Source organism: Dunckerocampus dactyliophorus, chromosome 1 (genome assembly GCF_027744805.1).
Source record: "Dunckerocampus dactyliophorus isolate RoL2022-P2 chromosome 1, RoL_Ddac_1.1, whole genome shotgun sequence".
In the NCBI taxonomy this organism is placed as follows: Eukaryota; Metazoa; Chordata; class Actinopteri; order Syngnathiformes; family Syngnathidae; genus Dunckerocampus; species Dunckerocampus dactyliophorus.
In genome coordinates, this window is record NC_072819.1 from 45,791,054 (window position 1) to 45,801,710 (window position 10,657).

At 44.3% G+C, this 10,657-nt stretch overlaps 1 protein-coding gene across 2 annotated transcripts; it reads right to left on the reverse strand.

Annotated features, from left to right (window-relative positions):
- Positions 1 to 2,461: 2,461 nt before the first annotated feature.
- Positions 2,462 to 8,331, reverse strand: LOC129184430 (retinol dehydrogenase 7-like). 2 transcript variants are annotated; one of them, XM_054780626.1, is made up of 5 exons: positions 8,179 to 8,331; positions 7,334 to 7,648; positions 3,091 to 3,349; positions 2,857 to 3,020; positions 2,462 to 2,778 (listed from the first exon to the last, which is right to left on the reverse strand). In XM_054780626.1, exons 2-5 carry the CDS (start codon positions 7,644 to 7,646, stop codon positions 2,555 to 2,557), a joined length of 960 nt encoding a protein of 319 aa, XP_054636601.1. In that variant the 5' UTR covers positions 7,647 to 7,648; positions 8,179 to 8,331; the 3' UTR covers positions 2,462 to 2,554. The 2 variants fall into 2 exon arrangements, with proteins under 2 accessions (XP_054636601.1, XP_054636600.1); XM_054780625.1 differs by having other exon boundaries at positions 7,334 to 7,651; positions 8,179 to 8,299.
- Between the last annotated feature and the right edge of the window lie 2,326 nt (positions 8,332 to 10,657).

Here is a 10,657-nt window from a genome sequence, read left to right on the forward strand (position 1 = left end):
CGACTACAGGAGAGGCAGATAGTGTGCCGCTGCACACTCACGCTCAGAACATGATCCTGATCAAAATTGTAAGACCAGTTGAAAAATTGCTAGAATTTGCATTTTGCACATTTGGATCTTAATGAGGTTTTAAGTAGAGCTACAATATACAAAGCAAGAAGGGGGAGTGAGACAAAAAGCACTTTGAAAAAGTAATTTATTGAAAACAACTATCAAACTGAAATAGGCTGTTTATCAGCTGATCAAAAGTTTAAGGCCATCGCTCAAAAAATTACAAAAAAATGTTCTCAGGACTCAGTAATGAGTAGCTCCACTCTTGTTAATCACTTCAAAAATGGGTTTAGGCATGCTTGATGCGAGTGTTTCCAGGAGGCTAGTGGGAACATTGCTCCAAGTGGTGAACATGGCTTCACCAAGGGCATCAACTGTCTGGAACTGATGGCCATTTTTATAAACTTCCTTTGCCATCCATCCCCAAATGTTCTCTATGGGATTTAAATGAGGGGAACATGCAGGATGGTCCAAAAGAGTGATGTTATTCTCCCTGAAGAAGTCCTTGGTCAAGTGAGCATTGTGAACTGCAGCGTTGTCCTGTTGAAGAACCCAGCTGTTACCACACAGACGAGGGCCCTCAGTCATGAGGGATGCCCACTGCAACATCTGCACGTAAGCAACCGCCGTTTGATGACCCTGCACCGCCTGAAGCTCCAGTGTTCCACTGAATGAAAAAGCGCCCCAGACCATGATGGACCCCCCTCCACTGTGCCGGGTAGAAAACATCTCAGGTGGGATCTCCTTGTCATGCCAGTAACGTTGGAAGCCATCTGGACCGTCAAGGTTACATTTTTTCTCATCAGAGAATAAAACTTTTTTCCACCTTTCAACGTCCCATGTTTGATGCTCCCTGGCAAAGTCTAAACGGGCAGTTTTGTGGCGTTGAAGCAGATGAGGTCTTTGAATTTGTTTGTTGTTTTCTTAACCCCTTTTCCCGCAGATGGCGTCTGATGGTTATTGCACTGCAGTCGGCACCAGTAAGGACCTTAATTTGGATGGAAGCCCGCCCCGTGTCTTGATGGACAGCCAATCGGATCCTCCGCCTCAGTGCAGGTGTGATTTTTTTAGGTCTACCACTTGGCTTTTTTGTTCCATAATGCTCAGGATCTTTCCAAAATGTAAAATAACTGTCTTACTGCACCCAACCTCAGCAGCAATGGCACGCTGCGAGAGGCCTTGCTTATGCAGCGCCACAATCCGACCACGTTCAAAAAGACAAAGCTTCTTAGCTTTAGCCATCAGCAGTGCATGACAGTGTGAATGCCTGACAGAAAATAACAATTTTGAGCAGATTTTGGTATTTATAGCCCATGGTCTTAAACTTTTGATCAGGTGATAAACAACCTATTTCATTTTTTGTTGTTGTTGTTTAAATTACAAGTTACAAATGTTTTTTGTCTCACTCCCCCTTCTTGTTTTTGCATATTGTAGCTCTACTTAAAACCTCATTAAGATCCAAATGTGCAAAATGAAAATTTTAGCAATTTTTCAACTGGTCTTAAGATTTTGATCAGGAGTGTATGCGCTTTCACTTTCACGTCTCCTAATAGAACAAAAATCCCCCAACGACGTCAGGAAAAGTCTTTGCATTTGTCGCCGGTCGCGTTTGAGAAAATAAGTCACCAAGAGGGTTTTGGAAAGTAGCCGGATTTAGCTAAAAAAAAATTGCCAAGTTGGCTGCACATGAGATGGGAAGCCGTTCACAGATGGAGAATACGTGAAAGAATCATTCATTAAAATATCAGAGCATCTATTCTGAGGATTAAAAAATGAACAGGAAATGATTCAGAAAATGAAAGAATAACCCCTCTTTGCAAGCACAGGACCAATAAAATGGTTATTGATGACAATTCAGTGCAGGCATAAACGGCACTGAGCAAACAACACTGATGTGAAGATGTGTGAACTCTGATGGACTTTTTTTATCTTGATGTTGGCTACATTTTGTTTTAATATTACACAAATATGGGAACCACTCAGTAGGACTTACAGAATGAAGTGTTTATATTGCTTCAGAGTAGGCCTACACACGCAGGCGCACTTCTGTTTGTTGGATTTTGTGGTTGTAACAGCTAACATTTTAAAAAAATATATATATTTTTCAACTTTATAAGCAGTGTAATGTTTTGCGGCCCCTGACTTTTTTTTTTTTTTTACTGGAAGAGGACGCAAAATGGCTCTTTTGATGGTAAAGGTTGCCGACCCCTGACCTAGACTAAGGCTATATATTATATACGAAGAATAATACACTAATTTAACAATCTGATAAGCTTGAGGACCTTAGAACTTACAGAAAATATTTCATTTCAAAAATGTCATTGCCCTTCTACACTCTGCTTTTAATTGACCAGAAATCATAGTTTGTCTTGCTTTTTCCACAACCTTTCACACACATGAACGGCGAATATGCAGTTTTCTTCAAATCGTGTATTTGATGGTGATGGCTATTACATGTTAGCGTGAGTGATACAGGCCAAGGTGTGGTTAAAAACAAGCACACTTATTGTGTTGACCTGTGAATAGGGATGGCTTGTTTTGTCAGGATATAGTCGGAGATGAAGGTTGGCATATAGGACAGCGGCAGCCAAAACAACTTTGCGTCCCATCCTGGGGAGTAGCGAGTCCGGGGTCGGACGGCCGATATGGCGTGCTCCATACAGCTGACCACCTTCATCAGGTCTCCATCTGATATCTTGGCAACCGTGTCTGATATGAGATCTAATGCTGTGAGGGATGAAGGCAGAGAGCGAGGATTAATCAATAACTTGAGGTATTCAGTAACAGGAAATAAACCAAGGTTACCTTTCTGAAGGTAATCCGGTCCGTAGTCGTCTCTGACCTCCTGGGGCATCTTGTCCCACAGTGACTTCACATTCTTGCTCAAGATGGCAGTATCGGTCACGTTGGTCTTGAAGAAACCTGGTTCAATGCACAGGACCTTGACACCAAAGGGCGCCATGTTCAACCTGCATGGAAAATCATCTTTTCAATCACTGATTCTTTCCAAGTGTTATCTAAATGACTTGGCAGTTTCACCTGAGGCTGTCGTTGAAGGCCTCCACGCCGTACTTGGAAATGGTGTACGGGCCTCCGGTGGCGCTGATCCTACCAAACACGCTGGCGACGTTCACCACCCTGCCCCTGGCCTGCTTGATGAGCGGCAGGACACTCAGAGTCACAGCGATCACCCCGTTGAGGTTCACATCCAGCATGAACTTGTAGTCGTCGATGGTCAGCCAGTCACATGGGGCGGAGGGGACGGACACGCCGGCATTGTTCACCACGGCCCACAGGCCTGGGACGACCACACAGAACATGCCACGCCATTAGGCACACTTGTGTCAACAATTCTGCCTTTAGAAAGATAACGGGGGAAAAAGACTTCTGCAGCACTTATAAATAGTTCTTTTAAGTGCTGCACATGCTTATTCATGTGGTCAAATACATTTTGGAATATTTAGAAAGGTTTACAAGAGTAAATCGGGACCGAGAATGAGAGTCAGCTACAACATCCACGAGTGCACAAACATTGGCGTAAGCAACAGTGCGTTGACAACGATGGTGAGCCACAACCCGAGCCTTGTGATTTTACTCTGTAGCCCGTTTATTGGTTTCAAAATCCATCCATCCATCTTTTTCCACTTATGCAGAGGCGGGTCACGAGGGTAGCAGCCTAAGCAGAGAAGCCCAGACTTCCCTCTCTCCAGCGACTTTGTCCCGGGGCATCCCGAGGCGTTCCCAGGCCAGCTGAAGGACATCATCTCTCCAACGTGTCCTGGGTCTTTCTCGAGACCTCCCACTGGTTGGGGATAACCTGAACGCCTCCCTTGGGAGGTGTCTGGGAGACATCCTGACCAGATGCCTCAGCCACCTCATCTGGCTCCTCTCAATATGGAGGAACAGTGGTTTTACGCAGAGTTCCTCCTTCCTCACCTTATCTCTAAGGGAGAGCCCAGCCGCCCTACGGAGGAAACTCATTTCGGCCGCTTGTATCCGCGATCCTGTCCTTTCAGTCACTACCCACAGCTCATGACTATAGGTGAGGGTAGGAACGTACTGTAGATCGACTGGTAAATTGGGAGAGTTGCCTTTTTGGCTCAGCTCCGTCTTCACCACGTTGGATTGATGCAGACCAATCTGCCTGTCAGTCTCGTGTTCCATCCTTCCCTCACTTGTGAGAAAGAACCTGAGGTATTTGGGGCAGGTTCTCATCCCTGACCTGGAGATGACACTCCACCTTTTTCCGAGCAAGAACCATAGGCTCGGACTTGGAGGTGCTGATTCTCATCCCAGCTGCTTCACACGCGGCTGTGAACCGACCCAGTGAGAGCCAAAGATCACGGCCCGATGAAGCCAGCCGGACCACATCGTCTGCAAAAAGCAGAGACCCAATCCTGCAGCCACCGAGCTGGATCTCCTCAGTGCCCTGCCTGCACGTAGAAATACTGCCCATAACCGTTAGAAACAGAAATCGGTGACAAGGGACGGCCCTGGGGAAGTCCAACCCTCACTGCAAACACGTCTGATTTATTGCCGGCAATGCGGACCACCGGTAATACAGGGGGTGAACCCCATGAATTAGGCGGCCCGGTACCCCATACTCCCGGAGTACCCCCCACAGGATTCCTCGAGGAAGCCAGTCGAGAATTGACACCTTCCACCACCCGGCAATAGATTTTCTATTTAGTTTAGTTTATGGTCATTTTTGTCATACAGTAAAATAGACCCATGGTACTCATATGAGGATACTGATTTTTGAAAGAATACTGTTGTGACACATATTCTGACCAATTTATGCAGGAATCCAGGTAATTTCTTTGTGTCAGCATTAATTGCGATTAATTAATTACAGTCATATTTACTGTGTTATTTTTTTTATTCGCGTTAATAACATTTTTAATCTATAGCTTTGCTGTTTCTGTGTGTGAGTTTCCTTTTTATATAATCCGTTTTTATGCGTCGGGCTTCTTGTGCTTCAGTTGTTGGGGGGGGGGGACAGTCTCAGTCTCTCACACCCTGAAGTGGACATTATGTTTGGGATTGTTTAGCGTCATCTTATAGGCTCCCATTGTAGCATTTTTAGCTCCCACTGGGAGGGCAAGGTGAGTAGCGGAGCGGAGACGTGAAAATGGGGGGGCGGGTAAAAGGTCTTGCCAAGTGGATAGCGATGAACTGCAGGCACATAAACAGTGGAAGACGAGGGGTAAACAGAGGTGTTGCAAACTACGTCCAAGGACTCATCATACAAGGCACCGTGCACGACTACAGTGGCAACAAAAATCGGCAGAAAGACAATACCCTTTTACTAAGTTTAATAGTAATTAGGGGTGTCAGGAGACACCCCATGAGAGATGATACATGAGATTGGGTCTATGAGGAAGAGACGAGATTTTAAGAAAAGTACAATGACAAAATATAAAATATATATGACAAAATATACATCTGACAATGTATTGCATATCTACTACAAGTAATTTCATTTATACTACGTTAAACTCTTTTTCTGTGTGTATGCAGCCAGCCCCACCTCCACCCACCGAGACAAAGCGACTGTATGACTGACTAAAGGGCTCATTCCATTCATGCCGTTGTTCTACAGAACAAACGCACCAAGGTGCTGAAACCTTTGCACAGAGTGAATCCTCTTTCTGGCTGTTTAGAGGCGGGGGACAAGGGTAGCAGACACGCGTGCACGACTACAGTGGCGACAAAAATCGGCAAGATGCACAACAGCGCAAAGAAAGAAAGACAAACTTTTATTTTGAGATTGACAAAAGAACACGGCGATACCGAAAAACACTACTGAATTTAAATGAATATACCTCAAGGTGAGGTTTTTTCGCAGCATTTTTTTAGCTGATCTTAAACAAAGAGATGAAATAAATAAATTAATTACTGGTCATCATGCGTTATACAACATAAAGTGGCAAGAAATCCTCCATACTCTACTGCTCCCTGGTAGTACCGTATCTACCTTATTGTGTGGAGTTATGGGGGAAATACTGTAACTATAAAAGTACACTTCACTCGCTCAAGATACTGCAAAAAAGATCAGTTAGGGCAATCCATAACGCCGCGTACAGAGAACATCCAAATCCTCTATTCCTAAAATCCCAATGATTCAACTTTGATAATCTAGTTGATTTCCAAACAGCTAAAATTATGCATTAAGCAAACAGCAATCTGCTACCTAAAAAATGTCGTACGATTCTTCTCGACAGGAGAAGGGAAATATGACCTCGGTTGAAAAATTCAACTTAAAACATGTATATGCGAGGACAACGCTAAAAACCTTCAGCTTCTCAGTATGTGGAATCCGATTATGGAACGGACTGAGCAGGGAACTCAAACAGAGCACATATGAGCGATTTCAGGAAAGAAATCCCGCAGTGGAGTCTTGAGACACTGTGTACATACAATGCTATGTCTAAACACGACTAACTCTTCCTTCTTGTCACCTAGTACTCTTTATTCTTTTGTGAAGTACATTGCCGGTACTCACCCGTTATCCAACTATGTTCTGCTCTATTTCATTTGTCAACGCTATGTCTGATCACGGCTGGTGGTCTGGTGGTTAGCATGTTGGCCACACAGTAACAGTCTGGAGATCGGGAAGAACTGGGTTCGATTCTCCGTTTCTCTGCTATTCTGCGTTTCTTCCGGTACTCTGGTTTCCTCCCACATTCCAAAAACATGCATGTTAGGTTCATTGGAGACCCCGTGTGCCCTGCGATTGGCTGGCGACTAGTCCAGGGTGGACCCCGGCTGTCGCCCTGACGACAACTTGGGATAAGTATGAAAAGTCTGGTTCATGACGAGGGCCTGCTGGTGAGAAGATGCGAGAGGTGGGCTTGAAGAAGCATCTTTTCAGTAAAAGATAGGAGGTTATGTTCATGTACAGTCGGTCCAGCATGCCCCCGTGACCCCAATGAGGAGAAGCGGCATAGAAAATGGATGGATGGATAATCACTACCACGCGTATTGCTTACTCTTCCTCTTTATGAGTTCGTTCTCATTACTCACCTATTATCAAACTACGTTTTGTTGCATCTATTTCATATTATTTATTGGGATTGTCAAATCAAGTAGTTACGGTGACAAGAAATCTGACTAAATTTGAAACTTGACTATTTTTTCTCCTATTTATCAGTCTCCTACAACGCACCACTAAAAACTACAGACACAGAAGCCACCATTGCATGAGACTGTGCAAACAGACAGCTCTAAAGTTCCAAAAGAAACCAAAGTTCGAGGGAACATGAACCCAACGCACACTCACCACGCTGCCCTACTTTGTCCTTGATCATGGCTGCAACTTTGGCGACACCTTCAGCAGAGCGAACATCCAGGTGCGTTGTGGTCATGTTGCTGGAGCACGACTTCCTCAGCTCCTCTTCTCCCTTCTCTGTGTAGCAGGAGGCGATCACTCGGAAACCCAGCTTGTCCAGATGGCGGGCAAGGAGGTTTCCGAAGCCTGTATCGCAGCCAGTGATGTACACATATTTGCTGCTTTTGTCAGAGACCCTGGGTAGCTCCCTGACCCAACAGTACAGGTAGTAGAACACCACGAGCCCCAGGATGTACAGAAACATGTCTGCTGGAAATAAGAAAGGATATTAGCTGCAGTTTGGCTTACTCATGGGGGAGCCAAGTCTGAGTATACACCTCATTGTGCAATGTGTTTGGACAAGCATGTGGCAGGACGTAACCTTTGCCCTCGGGCACAACGTAACCTTTGCCCTCTGGCACAGAGCAATCTACAACACAACTGAAACTCCCGATTTGACTGCGCATAAGCTTCATTTCGGCAGTACGTGACTCATCTTGCAGAAAGTTGTACACGTTTACGGAGAGAAAACTGTGAGATGATGGATGTCGTCACGTTATGACAAGGCTTCCGACAACGAGCGACTAAACCACTTCCCTTCATTTGAACATACAGTGTCGTAAAAGTCACTAAATTATACATAATACGATACTTTGAGTGGCAAAAGAGACTGGCAACACATATGCAGAATACATGTATTTGTGTAGCAAATCAGGCATCTACACTACATCCTCTTCCCTTAAAAGAAAACACTCCCTTTTGCTAAACGTGTGCAAGAAGCAGAGGAAAAAGCTTACCTGTCGGCAAGAGGTGGACCACAGCAGTGTCAAGCACTTGATCCAGCAGTTGCCTTCTGTACTTTTAACGGGCAAACCTTCATAACTTGTGCAACACCCCTTTTTATCAGACTCGTAGGTTATCTGAGGAATGTCTGCCAAAGGGCGCCCCCAGCTGTCGAGAGGGAGGCACAGCGAGACCTTCCCCCTGACCCTGACACTATTCTTGTTTACCAATGGTGACGAATAGTTGCTACGACAGCCAAACTAATGCAACAAAAATCATTTGTAATGAGAGTTTTCAAATTCCAAGGCGCCATGCGGTGCACGTTAACAAATAGCTAACAAATAGCAGGAAGCGTTATGTGGCTTCTTGAGATGGAAACAGGAAGTGTGCAGCCAGTATGCTTTGTTGACTTCATCTGGCACGACACAGAGTATCTTGTTGCAACATCAAAACAAAAAGCTACAGTAATCACTGGGAAATATGGAAACAATAATTTAAAAAAAACACACATCTGGCAGCTTAAACCAACGTTGCACATAAGCAGAAGAACATGTCCACAGTGAAGCACGGTGGTGGCAGTTAAATGTTTTTGCTTCTTTTTCTTCCGCTGGCCTTAACGTCTGAAGCCACAGGTGTCAAACTCAAGGCCCAGGGGCCAGGTGTGACCCTCCACATCATTTTATTTGAGGTCAATAATGACCTCATTACATCGAGATTTGTTGTTTTATTTCAACACACAATTGCACTGCGTGCAGTTCTTCTGAACTTTAATATTATTTGATCATGCCACAGGAAATTCCAAGCATTTTTTTTAATCAAAAATAAATATTTGAACGTCTGCTTGTCACCTTGAAATTGTCACTTCACTTCTCCTTTCAAAGCAAGTTATCCATCAGTCTGTTAGTGAAATATAATAATCAAATGCACGGGCAATTGTGTAACAATACACTACTGATCAAAATCTTAAGACCAGTTGAAAAATTGCAAGAATTTGCATTTTGCACATTTGGATCTGAATGAGGTTTTAAGTAGAGCTACAATCTGCAAAAGCAAGAAGGGGGAGTGAGACAAAAAACATTTGGAACTTGTAATTTAAATAAAAAAAATCACCTGATCAAAAGTTTAAGACCACAGGCTATAAAAGCCAAAATCTGCTCAAATTTTTCCTTTTCTGTCAGGCATTCACACTGTCATGCCCTCCTGATGGCTAAAGCTAAGAAGCTTTGTCTTTTTGAACGTGGTCGGATTGTGGTGCTGCATAAGCAAGGCCTCTCGCAGCGTGCCATTGCTGCTGATGTTGGGCACAGTAAGACAGTCATTTTACATTTTGGAAAGATCCTGAGCATTATGGACCAAAAAAGTCAAGTGGTAGACCCAAAAAAATCATACCTGCGCTGAGATGGAGGATCCGATTGGCTGTCCATTAAGACACAGGGCGGGCTTCCATCCAAATTAAGGTCCTTACTGGTGCCGACTGCAGTGCAATAACCATCAGACGCCATCTGCGGGAAAAGGGTTTAAAAAACAAAAAAGGAATTCAAAGACCTCGTCTCCTTCAACGCCACAAAACTGCCCGTTTAGACTTTGCCAGGGAGCATCAAACATGGGACATTGAAAGGTGGAAAAAAGTTTTATTCTCTGATGAGAAAAAATGTAACCTTGACGGTCCAGATGGCTTCCAACGTTACTGGCATGACAAGGAGATCCCACCTGAGATGTTTTCTACCCGGCACAGTGGAGGGGGGTCCATCATGGTCTGGGGTGCTTTTTCATTCAGTGGAACACTGGAGCTTCAGGTGGTGCAGGGTCGTCAAACGGCGGTTGCTTACGTGCAGATGTTGCAGCGGGCATCCCTCATGACTGAGGGCCCTCGTCTGTGTGGTAACAGCTGGGTTCTTCAACAGGACAACGCTGCAGTTCACAATGCTCACTTGACCAAGGACTTCTTCAGGGAGAATAACATCACTCTTTTGGACCATCCTGCATGTTCCCCTCATTTAAATCCCATAGAGAACATTTGGGGATGGATGGCAAGGGAAGTTTATAAAAATGGCCATCAGTTCCAGACAGTTGATGCCCTTGGTGAAGCCATCTTTACCACTTGGAGCAATGTTCCCACTAGCCTCCTGGAAACACTCGCATCAAGCATGCCCAAACCCATTTTTGAAGTGATTAACAAGAACGGTGGAGCTACTCATTACTGAGTCCTACTGAGAACATTTTTTGTTCTGGTTTGGAGAGTGTTTTGTTACTCTTTGAGCGATGGTCTTAAAGTTTTGATCAGCTGATAAACAGCCTATTTCAGTTTAATTGTTTTCAATAAATTACTTTTTCAAAGTACTTTTTGCCTCCTCCTTCTTGCTTTTGCATATTGTAGCTCTACTTAAAACCTCATTAAGATCCAAATGTGCAAAATGCAAAGCAATTTTTCAACTAGTCTTACGATTTTGATCCAGTCTCTATCATGAGGGTGACCGAGTGGATAGCATGTTG

Excerpts from the sequence above, each read along its gene's own strand:
- LOC129184430 (XM_054780626.1), bottom strand. The coding sequence starts at position 7,646 with ATGTTTCTGTACATCCTGGGGCTCGTGGTGTTCTACTACCTGTACTGT. Across the intron at positions 3,350-7,333 it reads GGACAAAGTAGGGCAGCGTG|GCCTGTGGGCCGTGGTGAAC; the intron begins GTGAGTGTGCGT and ends TGGTCGTCCCAG. Across the intron at positions 2,779-2,856 it reads ACCGGATTACCTTCAGAAAG|CATTAGATCTCATATCAGAC; the intron begins GTAACCTTGGTT and ends CATCCCTCACAG.